The 13,573-nt window shown below is 35.6% G+C and overlaps 1 protein-coding gene across 5 annotated transcripts in view; it reads right to left on the reverse strand.

The window, feature by feature from the left end:
- REPS1 (RALBP1 associated Eps domain containing 1) overlaps positions 1-13,573 on the reverse strand; it is a 78,742-nt gene that overhangs the window by 28,299 nt on the left and 36,870 nt on the right. For all 5 annotated transcript variants that reach the window (XM_014781272.2, XM_087444194.1, XM_004422367.3 and 2 more), the window contains exons 2-8: positions 11,667-11,790; positions 9,394-9,590; positions 9,108-9,261; positions 8,479-8,603; positions 7,806-7,968; positions 7,482-7,545; positions 6,188-6,342 (exon numbers count right to left, since the gene is read on the reverse strand). In XM_014781272.2, the coding sequence (XP_014636758.1) occupies positions 6,188-6,342; positions 7,482-7,545; positions 7,806-7,968; positions 8,479-8,603; positions 9,108-9,261; positions 9,394-9,590; positions 11,667-11,790 (982 nt within the window). The remainder of the gene's footprint in view (positions 1-6,187; positions 6,343-7,481; positions 7,546-7,805; positions 7,969-8,478; positions 8,604-9,107; positions 9,262-9,393; positions 9,591-11,666; positions 11,791-13,573) is intronic.

Raw genomic sequence — 13,573 nt, forward strand, 5'->3', positions numbered from 1 at the left:
TTAATTTCTAATAGGGTAACTACTGATAGATCTAATCCACATAAACAGGTTCTTTGGGGTCCACAATAATTTTTAAGAATGTAACAGAGTCCTAAGACTAAAAAGCTCGAAAAATTACTGTCCTAGAAAGTCCAAAAGTTATTTCTGGAATAAATGAGCAAAACTACACATTGCTCCTTTCCTACTTCATATACAGAACAACAAACGGCAGTAGAAAAAGAGCAAATTACCTATGTTCTAGAAACTAAGAGTCATGAGTTTGAGTAAATAAAGTGCACCTCCTGCACTTCGGCTCCCTAGAAACACCGTGCCCACAGAGTTAGTCTAAAGCTGTATCCTGACGGAGGCAGGGTGTAGTTTTACTTTTACCTGATGCAGTGTTCCAACCTAGCCTCCCGCTGGAACACTGTGTCAACCCTGCCTCCCTCCTGACGGTTCTCTGCCCCTGACATCATCAGAGCCTCAGGGCTGAAAAAGAAGAGCATGAGCCTAAATTATTTGTTAAAGTCAACCCCAAAAGGGCTTTTATGCAAAAAGTATTTCCATGTATAAAAGCATGTCTGGAAGACACAACCCAGTGTGATCATACTTTCAATCTACATTTAAAAGTTAGTAATGATAATACTAAATGAGTGCAAACCATATTTTCAGGATCGAACTAGAACATAAAAGCACTGTCAGTAGTTTTCATCTTTCTGGCCTCCAAAGACTGGAAAGTCCACTGATTCAGTTCTGTACAGTGTACCTGCTAAACAACCTCTTTCTTAAAGAACTTCAGTTTTATTCTAGTTTTACAGCCAACCCTCCCTAAATTTCTCTTATTTTCTTAGTATTACACTCGATATACTAAAAAACTGTTTCAAAAATAACTGCCAGCTATTAGTAATCTTATAGAAATACATACACTCCCTAAAGTCTTATAGTTTAAACTTTGCCTTCAAGTAACACAACATATCTAGGAAGAATTCTTCAATCTTGAAGCTTCAACATTCCAATCTCATTTAATAGTTTCATCAAAGAAAAACTATATCTTTTATTTGAAATGTGAATATTATTCTTACAAGAAAAATATTTAAAATAAAAAATAGGTTTGGATAAATTTTAAATCTTCAAGGAAAACTACAAATGGTACCTTTTTCATTCATACTTAAAAGACAGGGATAAGCAACGTATATGCAGAAACAAATTAAAGACTTAATTTAAGTTTTGCTTTGAATGATATTATATGCATCAAAAAACTATATTCTATTTCCAAAATTAATTCCACTTTTCCCTAATACTCCACAAAACGGAAACTTATTCATCAGTAAGCAGATCTTAAGAAGGTCTGTGTAGAAGTCTATCAGTTTTAAATTAAAATGCAAGATTAAAAAAAAAGAAAGTAAAAATGTGTCCAAGATTTGAAAAGAAACAATACATTGACCCAAAATACTAACTAAATTGTATCTGTTGACTTTTTTTGCAGTCCTGATCAACATTTTATAGCAACTACTATTTGACTCAGCTATTACACTTCAAAGAATATTACCTACAGATATATGAGTTACCCATTATCCAAGAATAACTAAAAATGGAGAAAGTCCATTTAAAGTTAATCTACTTAAAATAAGTACTAAAATTTCATAGAAAGAAAAACAAATTAATTGGGGCTTTGTTTTCCAAACTTACACAGAATATTGTAAAAATGAGTGTAAAGAACACAGAATAAAGACATTGCAATTTTTGGGTGTAATCTGGTGGCAAAATTAATAAAAGCATGAATTCAGTGGGTGAACATTTATTGAGGGCCTGTACATAACACAGTAAATAAAGATACAGCATTGAGCAAGAAGACAAGGCTCCTGTTTTCACGAAGTTCTCTTTCTAACAGGAAGACAGACATCCTTCACTTCACTTTCGACTTTCACAACACATCGTAAAGAAAAAAGGTCATTTCTGCAAAAAATAATTAAGGGTATCATTAATTATTCCCAAAGACTCTTACTAATCCACTGATATTTAAACTATAACCTTTTAAAGACCCTACTGTGTCCTCCTTGTAGAGATTTTCTTATTCAAGTGTTATCTAGCCTTGTCTGTCGATGTCTTTGCCAGGAAATCGAGGAGTTCTAATTATTTTTACCATTTTCATTAAATGGTGCATCTTTGCCAATATTTGCAATAGTATTGATTTGTGGGCTACAACACCCAACTATCTGGAAAGAAACGACACTAGGGTTAAGAATGTACATGTGTTTGTATGCAGGGGCTTGAGAAATAATTCCTGGAGTGGAAACTTAGCGATGAATATTAGTATGTGTTTTCTTTATTTTTTCCTCTGCAACTAAAGGCACTTGGAGGGCCGGCCCCATGGCTTAGCGGTTAAGTGCACGCGCTCTGCTACTGGCGGCCCAGGGCCCGGATCCCGGCCGCGCACAGACGCACCGCTTCTCTGGCCATGCTGAGGCCGCGTCCCACATACAGCAACTAGAAGGATGTGCAACTATGACATACAACTATCTACTGGGGCTTTGGGGGAAAAAAAGGAGGAGGATTGGCAATAGATGTTAGCTCAGAGCCAGTCTTCCTCACAAAAAAAAATAAAAAAAAATAAAAGGCACTTGGAGAGTCAATTTTCAAAAAAAAAAAAGATTTGGGGTTCTTTGTACAAAACAAAGATGTATGCATCTTTTTTTGTAGCACTGTTTTAAAGGTAAAGCCAGGAAACCAACCCAAAAATCCAACAAGTAACTGGTTAAATTAAGGCACATTCATATTATGGAATACCTTGTATGATAAAGAATGTGACAGCTCTATATGTGACAAAGTGCAAAGATGTCCAACACTATAAGAAAAAACACCAAGGATGTATAGTGTGATTGCACTTGTGTAAAAACAGATATCTGCATTGTTACTTGTGTAGGTTTTTATACGTTAAAATTTTCTGGATGAATACAAGAGAAACTCTTAACAGTGATTAACTCGCATCGAGCTATGGATTTTTGGTAAACTATTCATAAAAAGTCTCTGGCTTTTAAAAGTATTCATACTGGAATACTAGGAGTTTGGGGATCTAGGCTATGCACCATGTCAATGACAAGAAACATGCTCAAATTTACTCTGGAAAGCACTGATTATGGAGGGGGAGACAGAATAGGGAGCAAATTCCTTTCCCTCTTTGAGCATCTCAACTAGATATTACTGAGTTGCTCATGTGAGCAGTGTGATGTAAAGACAGAAAATAGTTTAAAAAACAAGTGGTTTAGCTATTTAGTCATTTCCAAACTGTGAACGCCCACACATGTACTCAATCTGCACCCTGCCAGGTGCTGAGATGCCAGGACCAAGACTAACCTGGCGACTACCCACCCAGGAGCCTCGAGTTCTAGTTTACGAGAGAGAAACTTACCAAATAATCACGAAAAATATACATAAAATCGAAACTGTGCTACAAAGGAGATTCTTTAGAGACTGAGTTAAAGATGTATAGCACCTCAACATGTTTGTTTTTACCTTAACCTTTTTTTTTTGTTTAAAGACAACCATTATTAGAAGATGAACATTCTTTCTTGAATTCAGCTTCAGAAAGCTGTTTCTGCAGATGAATTTTTGTATGCTTTCTTTTGTAAGACAACAAAAACCAGGTTTCCCTTTTTATTCACTCTAGTTGCCAAATTCAGTGCTGATATTAAATATTAAGTATTTAAATTCAGGTCCACATAAGTACTCCTACCTATGATCCTTAGTTGTTCTGTTTTATCTGCTATTTAATCCTACAAACTTGTTAAGATGGTTTTGGAAAAAAATACACATTTACCCCAGCCATGTTTGCATGCCTACAAAAATCCTGGCTTGTTACTCCAAGCAACTGTAACTCAAGTCACCACTATACATCATCATCTGTTTTTCTATAAGAGCTATTTAAATTGTAAACACAGAATACTTGTGGAGCTAATATTTCAGTATGTCCCAATATCACAAATTTATGATAACAAATGACTATACTTTCAAAGACAGAAATATGTCAAGAAAAAGTTCCTACTTTAAAAATGGCATATATTTACATCAATTCACTCAAAAATTATGTACTGAACAATTTAGTACATGCCTGGCAAACTGCTAGGTCCTCAGGATACTACAACGAATACGGTACGTTTCCTATTTCTTAAGAAGCTCAGAGTGTAGTGGCAGAAAGAGAGAAAAAAGAACAGGATTCAGCGTGATGTGTGCCATAATAAACAGCATGTAGGAGATGCTATGAGGGCTCAGAGAAGACCAAGATCATCTTTGCCTGTAAGTCAGAAAGGCTCACTAGAGGGGATATTTAGGATTCTATATTCAAAGGACTTTGTGTCATATGAATCTCAGGCTTATGCCAGGTAGGAGAAAAAAGATTAATTGGTTCCCCTCACCCTAACAAAACTCCAAATTTATCATTTATAAGTAGACAAAGCAGATTTGAATCTAATATTGTGCAGTCAAAATGTTTACAATAAATTTGATCAGAAAACCATACAATACTGTTCTGGAATGGGAAAAAACCATCTGAATCTTTGATATTTTTAAAATTAAAGTTGGAGCAATAGTGTACAGTTATACTCAGGCAAAAAATACTAGTGTCTCTTTGCTAAACAGATCTAACAGGCGTAAAAAGACAAGTGCCCAGAAAAGAACTTCTTGAATCATCAGCCTTAAAATTCAGGCAGTAGATCAAGTTTACAAAGAACTAGATTTTATTTAAATTAAATAAAAGAAAAAAAAGACTCCACTGACTACACACAAAAGCCAGATGCACCAATCTCAATGTAATAGATAACAGAATCAGACAAGCCTCTAGAAAATGGTGTACAACAGAATAAGCTTGACTTAAATTATTTTCTTGTATGGGTATGCTATCAGTTTTCAAGGGACTAAAGTCAAAGAAAAACTCCAGATACAAAGCCTAATTTTTACATCAATGACACAGCAAGTCTGTAGCTACCACAATTTCTCCCCTTTTGGCTACTATCAAATAAGCTAAACAAGGAGGTTCTTTTTGTTTATTTCTTAATTAGGTAAACCAAACTACTCTGAAGCAAATTACCTAATAAAAATACTTAACATTCAGCTCAAGTTAGAGGTTAACTGATGCCTAATAACAACCTGAAATAATCAGGAAAATACTAAGATTTTCACAGGATAATGTTTCTAAAAAACTAAGATCAACTTTAATTTTTTTAATCAAGGTATTGGTTGATAAGGGGTCAGTGTACAATTCAAGTCCTGAAACATGAATGGCATCAAACCCACATTTCAGGTGGAGAAACAAAAGGAAAAAATAGAGTAAATGGTTAGAACTTGCCCAAGGTCACAGGAGTAATTAACAAACTACAAGCACACTCAGATTCCTAACTCCAAGGAGAGTTTTCTTCGTGACAGTAATGACATGCATATAATTCCTTCTCTATAATTTAGACAATAAAGTCAGATCATATGCATTTCTGGCTTAAACAGATGCTGTCTAACAGGTAAATGCCCTTTTGAGAGCCAAATTCTGTTTTAACTTCTCTTTTAAAAGTATGAAATTCCTTCCATCATATTCAGATAGGAAAACTGAAGACAATAATTTAGTTTTAATCAGACTCATTAAGAATTTAACATTAGATTTGCTTTTATTCATTCACAATTAAAGAAAAACGTACTCATTTTTTACCCCTTATATTATTTCCCTTTGAAGAAAGATCCCCGTAAATATGAGCACTTACAAAAGCTTTCTTGTAAACATGATAACAAAATAGCATAATCCACAATCAGACACAAAATTTCCATATTTGGAAGAAAAGAGTCTGAAGAAAAGAGCTTGGCCTTTTAAAGGAAAATGCTTGTGGATTGCAAAGGTCTAATGATAAACCAGGCATTTCTCTTGAACAAATTAAGATGCAGTAAATGGAAAAATGTTGATAATGAAGATAGGCTACCAAGTTCAACCTGTACGTCTTACTCTGACGGCAAATCTACACGCTCTTGATGCAACGTTGAAGCTCTTAGGCTAAGTTTTAACATCTGTTTTGAATATGGATATGAATATGGAAATGAATATGGCACATTTCCATGGTACAGGTGAAACTCCCGGGGATGCATCACACACGTGTGATAAAAGTTTGCTTTAAGAAACAAGTGTCATGTTTATCAAGGCATGCAATCAGGTCTCTTCAGCTTCTGATCTCACCTGCTGAATCTTCCAAATCAATCAGTTTGGGCATTAAGCTTTCAGGGAGTTTCTCTGGTAAGTCGTAGCCATTCTTCCTAGCAACTACCAGATGAAAAGCAGCACAAAACTCATCCAGTGTCAATGCTCCATCTTTATCAAAGTCTGAGAGCTCCCTAGAAAACAAACTTATTATGAATACAATCACATTCTTCCTTGGATCCCTTTATGTCTCAAAAAAGAAGAAAAAGAAATCCTTTCCCAGAAAAAGTGCAATCAATAATTTTAAAAATTCCATAGATGGGAAGATGTGTAATAAAACAAATGTAGCAAACTGTTAACTGTAGAATCTAGGCAGTGGGCATATGGGTGTTCACAATTCTTGAAACTTTTCCGTACGCTTGAAATTCTCATAATAAAGTAAAAATAGCCCCATAAATAAGGTCACCAAAAAATGACCCTTAACTCATATGCATTTTTTCTAACAGGATTTAGTGAAAGCCAGGCTCATTTAATAAATCACTGAAATTTTTTAAAACTTTGTTTTTATTGTTATCAAAGTTCTACATGTGTGCACTTTAAAGCATCCAATAGAATTATAAGGCTTGATACAAAAAAACAGCAGCCCTGCTGTCCTTCCGTTGCCTAGATGCAAAAGCAACCTTAAACTATAAATAGGACATATATATTGCTAGTTCTTGATTTTTCAGTTTCAGTTTCAGGCATTCTCTACCTACCTCCTGCTATAGCACTCTATGCTATTAAAAACCTACAAATAAAATAATTTAGAATATAGAGAAATAGATTGATATAAAGTGGAAATAACATTGTTTATCTGATAATGGTTTTCAAAAAGTAATTTGTGATTGTAATTTGTGTTTTAATGGCTAATTCCAACTACATAGCAGCTATCCTCAGTCTTAGTCTGTATTTAAATGGGAGGTAAGTACTGTTCTTTAACTCACGGCTTGGTATAGGCCTTATTAAACTTGTATAGGACTTAAAAAATAAATGGGATAAACATAACTATGTATGAGCAAACTAGCTTTTATTCCACACATTTTGCTAGCAACAAGAAACAGTTGATACAGTGTAAAGAATTTTAGCACTTTTAAAAGAACTACTACGCCAGTATCACTTATTTCTTTTCGAGACAGTGAGAGAGACACCGACTATTGTAAGGCAATACCGAGTTCTTTAAGCACATTCTTGAAAGGGTTAGCCAAATAGTTCACTTTTTAAGGTTAAAAATCTACCTGCTGGAAACTCCTTTGAAACAACCCACAGAACCCAACTAATGACAGACCACACTTACCAAATGTGAGAAAGTTCAAGAATAGGAAGTTTTGATTTTGTAAAAAACTCTTTAGCTGCAGATCCTGAAATATTAAAACAGTGTTGTTTAATGTTATTCTGAACTTATAGACCTAAGAATAAAATGTGAGCTGTCTTAAGACTTTTTTCACCAGGAAAAAAGTAATCTTAACATGTTTTTAGTGATAATCAACTCTTTTGAGACAAACAATTTGAGAATTAATTACCTTTTATAATCTCTGACCAATAAAAATCATGTCTTGGAGATTACAAAATTGAGACTTAGTCCTGTCCCATTTAGAAGAATTTGTTTTTAACAACTCACCTGGAATAAATCCGTTTAGATCAGGCTGAATGGTTTTAAATTGATTTACATAATATTGTCTTTGTTCATCTGTTATTTTCCAGGGATCATCATAACTACTGGATTGCCTACGAATCTCATTGGCAGTTGTAGCTGATGCTACAGTTCGTACTGTTGTCTGGTCCTGTAATGAAACATTTTTTCCTCAGTACAGTATCTATTTCCATGATTATACGGACCAAGATTGCTAGGTGACTTATCTTTGAAAGTAAAACTTACTTTTTGCGGACCTTTAAAATATAAGAAGTCTTCACAAACTCATCAGCAAACCATACATTTATTATAATCAGGTTATTGAATGTTTCTGCACAATGATTATATAAATATGTAGAATGATAGCAATATGTAAGCAACAGAAAGTTATGAAAAATGTGCTAAGAAAGCCAAGCAAATATATTTCTAGATGCAGAAACCTTTCAAAACTTCACTAAGGAATTAGAAAGAAAATCAGCCAAAACTTTTAGAACATTCCAACAATAACAGACTTGAAGAAGAGGCACAGAGCCGAGTTCTGTTTTTTATAAAAGAGTGAACTTGCATTTATAAAATTTGCAACAGCAAAATATAAAAACAATGACTGCAGCAATACTCTGAATGAAGCAAATCAAAATGCAATACGAATAAAATGTCACACCTGGACAGAAGCAGGATGCATGGTTAAAAGAGCACTGGTTGGTGGAGTATCTGCAAAACTGACCCAGTTTTCTTGAGGTGGAGGTGGAGAATGCCCGGACCACACTGCATCACCAGCAGAAGGAACTAAAAGCAGAATGGGGAAACACGCTGACTCACTTTTGAAGGAAAGAATCAGTTACTAGGTTTTTAATTGTAACAAATCACCACACACATACTATAAAAGTTTTCTTTCAAACTCGAACTTTGAAGAAATGTTAATTTCCAAAACGGAATCTTTTCTGTTCATTTACAATTATGCCACATTTAAATCTTTTTAATTGCTATAGTGTTTTCCTTGCCAATACTGAAACTCATATAATATATACCTAATATTCTAGGAAATAATTATTTATTCATTTTACCTTCAGAGTACCTGATATCTATATACTTTTGTCTAAGCATCACAGATACAAGTAAATGCAATTACCATTGTTCTTCAAAGTGATATATCTACTTATAAATTTTCATAGCTGGCTTTTGCTTAAAAACTTAAAAACTGTCTTGGAGGAAACTCTTAAAGGAATGTTATCAAGTTTCCTTCAATTTACAACTCTTAATAAATGTTACTTCGGGAGAATTTTGAAATACCTGATTGTGCTTCACCAAAGGGAGACCAAAACGGTCCCGGTCCCGCAAGAGGCCTCTCATTATTTCCACCGCTGGGATGGCGGCCATGCTTCCTCCATGTGTGTGGGGAAGTTGGTGGGGACTGCTGTGGTGAAACTACTGGGGACGCAGGTTCCTAGGAAGAATATTATTATTTTAAAATTTAAATTTTAAGGTAACATTTTCATTATTCAGGTACTCAATAAATGTTTTAGTGTAAGCATCTACACATGACATCAACTGATAACATTTACACGCACGTGGTTACCTGTTGATCTGCAGATGTACGAGGTTGGACAGTATCATGGCTTATAGATCCCTTTTTCACTTGCCCCCTGCCAGGTGGTGGAGGAATTACACCAGAATAAGACCCTTGATTTTCAGAATCTGAAGAATATGAGGCTGCATGACGAGATTCCTGTTCATTCTTTGAAGCAACAAATCTTGGCAGAGGAAGGTCCTTTACTGTTAACCACAAAAATAATTACTTTAAAATAGAAAAGGACGCATATTAAAAACTGAAATAAGCGATAAATTAGATATTAGAAAGAATTTTTGCAAAAACTGATATAGAAAACAGACACAAAACGTTTATCACTACAAAATTTAGACCATCATCTCCCCTAGACTGTTCAGGGAGACTCTAACCTAGAAAGAGGCAGTAACACCAAACTGTCCTTCTAAGGGGTTATATATAACAATAGTTGTTTTAAGCGTCCATTGCATGTCTGGTCCTATGCTTGCACTTTATATTTATCTCATCTCACAACCATATCAATCCTGCAAAGTCCCTATTTTACAGATAAGGAAACTGAGATGCCAAGGTCACTGACAGTAACTGACAGTTAGGATCTGAAGCCAGGTCAGTCTGACCCTGAAACCTGGGCTGTTTCTACTCACACTGATTCTTTAAACTAAGATGTTAGTGCTCTAAGCAAAACACAGAATATGTCACTAAGTTTGAGACTGGATTAATTTAGACACTTTCATGGCAGAAATTCCTGAAAAATCTGAGGGTTCACCTACCAAAGACAGTACAAGGCGTTGTATCGATTCACTTTAGTCTGGCTTATGATACTCCTCCAGGCAAATACTCTACATTCAATTTTAAATACAGAAGAAAGATAGGAGACTGAGAACTTCTCTGCAGGTCAATCATAACTCACACTTTTGGACTAGAAAAATACAGCAGCAGAATTATTTTTAGAAGAAAGTGTACTTCCCTCCACTACGATTATCTGCATCTCTCTTTAGAATCTCTAAACCAAGGAGGGGAAATATTAAGCTTATTCAGTATTTACATAAAAGAATTCAAAGTTACCTGAAAAGAAGGTAAACTCTCAACTCTACAAGAATGATGTGTGGCAAACCAGAGATCCATAATGAAAACTTCCCGCTGACTAATAAATTGAGCTGGTACTTAAAACTATTTCACAGGGCCGGCCCCGTGGCTTAGCGGTTAAGTGCACGCACTCCGCTACTGGCTGCCCGGGGTTGGGATCCCGGGCGCGCACTGACGCATCGCCTCTCTGGCCATGCTGAGGCCGCGTCCCACATATAGCAACTAGAAGGATGTGCAACTATGACATACAACTATCTACTGGGGCTTTGGGGAGGAAAAAAAAGGAGGAGGATTGGCAATAGATGTTAGCTCAGAGCTGGGCTTCCTCAGCAAAAAGAGGAGGATTAGCATGGATGTTAGCTCAGGGCCGATCTTCCTCACAAAAAAAATAAATAAAATAAAATAAATATAGTGATGGAAAGTGCTCTCCTAGGTATTGGGGAAAAAAAACTATTTCATAAAAATTCTAACATTACAGAAAACCTCAAGTTTTCCCTTTCCCCTTTTCCCTATGAAAATTACAGAACTCTCTGCATTTAAGTGCCAACCATTACAGAATCTCCATCTACTTTCGGTATCAAGAAGCCTCCAAAGTTAAAAAAAAAAAAAAAAAACGAAAAAACGAATTGGCCTAGGTGACACTTAAAAGGCAGTCAGATATCTATAACTAGGTTTTAATCTGCTAATATTTTAATATTATCTCTATCTATTTAATATGGTCTCTCGTCAGAAAGTTCTGGTTAACTAATATTTTCTAATTTCAAATGGAGATTTCATAGTCTTCCCAAACAAGAAAATACCAAGTATAATGTTGTTTTATACTTAGTTAGTAGAAGAATATAAGGCAGGCATACATGAAGATGGTCACTACAATCCATCATTTACCTTGATAAAATTAATCATCTAAATTCTTTCTAAGCAATTTTTAGTGAATTAATTCCGAAAAATTGCCATTTTAACAGTTTTTATATTACCATCAAATATGTAGGAAGTACATATATGCCATAACAGATTTAAGACAGATCTATTTTTCGAATATTCACAAATGAAAAAAGCATGGTAGTGAGAATGAAGTCATGACATTCATTCAGGGTCACACACGCCACTATAAAATCAGGAAAACTCAGTTCTACTGACTTCACTTCATTTGTGTTTAGAAGTCTATTTTCCTTTCACTTACTAATGTGTTCCATATTTACCTGTATTTATACTTTCCACTCTCAAAGGGAAGCCAGACTGGGCAACAGCTACAAGTTTCAAAGCAATATAGAACTGACTTCTTCCAAAATAACCAAGTCTTGTTGCACCACAAAGCTCCATAATCTATAAAAGAACACAACGTTAACATTAAGATTTATGACAAGAATTCTCCAAATAAGCAGTAGCTAACTCCTGTTGGTAACTTCTTCAAAATACATAGCTGACATACAGTTTTTACTCTCAACTGATGACCAACTTCCTCAAGTTTCAGGTTTCCATTTTTGAAAATAACAAGGCACTGACCTGACAATAGAAGGTCATCTTTCCATATGATAAGCAATTTTATTAGACTTAAAAAGTCATATCTTTTAGAAACAATGTATCATCCACTCTGCTTCATAAACATTGTGCATACAACAGGGACAAAAGTTCCTGCAACTTGGGCCAGCCCCGTGGCTTAGCGGTTAAGTGCGCGGTTAAGTGCTGCTGGCGGCCCGGGTTCGGATCCCGGGCACGCACAGATGCACTGCTTCTCCCGCCATGCTGAGGCCGCGTCCCACATACAGCAACTAGAAGGATGTGCAGCTATGACGTACAACTATCTACTGGGGCTTTGGGGGGGAAAAAAGTTCCTGCAACTAATAGATTATTAAGCAGTCATTTAAAGTAATAGTCATAAAATGACATATTAAGTGGAAAAAAGCAGGATATATAATTTTAACCACATAAACACAAATTTGAAAACAACCAGATATATAAAAATTCTAACAGTAATTTTGTTAGGTGACATTAAGAATAGGGTTTTTTCCTCTCATTTTCCAGATTGTATTTAATGTGGTTATACTACTTTTCTTTAAAACAACAATTTTTGTTTGTTTCCTTTGTATTTTTAAAGCATCAAGGCTTTCAAGGATCCACACTGATCATTCTAGTCATTCAACAAGTATTTCCAGACTGGCTACTACAAGCATCAGACTAGAAAAAACAATTTTAGGTTATGAGATTAAATTATAACTCCAAAAGCTGGAGTATACGTCTACTATACAGACATTATAAAGTAATCTTAAAATAAGCACTAAGTATCCTTGTCTAAAGTTGTCAAAAAATATAAATACTTGTAGAAAGGGAGCATATTTAATCTATTTTCTTTTCCCAAAACACTCAAAGGAAGATTAAGACGCCTGAGATGTTGTGGTATTAAGTCAGAAGTATCTACTAGAATTGCAGAAGAGCACCATCAACGTTAAGCAATGCACCACAACAACAGCAGCCATGTGTTGACATGCACAAGAAAAGACGACAGTCATTTTTGCTGTGATTGATCAGTACTGGAAGAAGTTCCTGTTTCTGCCACTAAGGGGCATCACTTCTGTGTAAATTTAAAAGGGCAAGCAGGCTAGAGAGGCAGCTTTATACTAAGGGAACTATGAGAAAAAGGAGGGCCACACAGCCCTGCAGGCTAAGCAGGCATTTTGTTATCATTATTGTCCTCATCCACTACCCTTTTCTGCCCACTTAGCACCCCTTGAGAGATCATTACACATCTTAGATACTTTTGTTTATAAAACAAAGCACCTAAAATATACCAGGTATATGCTAGATACAGGGAAGACCTAAAAGGAAATCACAAAATATTCTTGTTACATACATTGTTTCAGGTGCCTGTGGGACATTCAGGGGAGACACCCAGGGAAGTCAGAAATGCAGAGGAAGCGTTCAGAAGAAGGGAGCACGCTGTGAAGATGTGCTCTGTACTCGGGAATCAGACTAAAGTTGGGGGTAAATGAGATTGCCCGCAAGCCACCAAGCCCTGAACAGGGAAAGGAAGCTCTGGAGAACATCAGACCTAAATGCCAGGTGTAAAAAGGAGCCTATGAAAAAGGCAGTGGAAGAAGTACCAGCAGGA

This window comes from Ceratotherium simum, chromosome 19 (assembly GCF_057802395.1).
Source record: "Ceratotherium simum simum isolate JZ-2026a chromosome 19, ASM5780239v1, whole genome shotgun sequence".
NCBI lineage: Eukaryota > Metazoa > Chordata > Mammalia > Perissodactyla > Rhinocerotidae > Ceratotherium > Ceratotherium simum.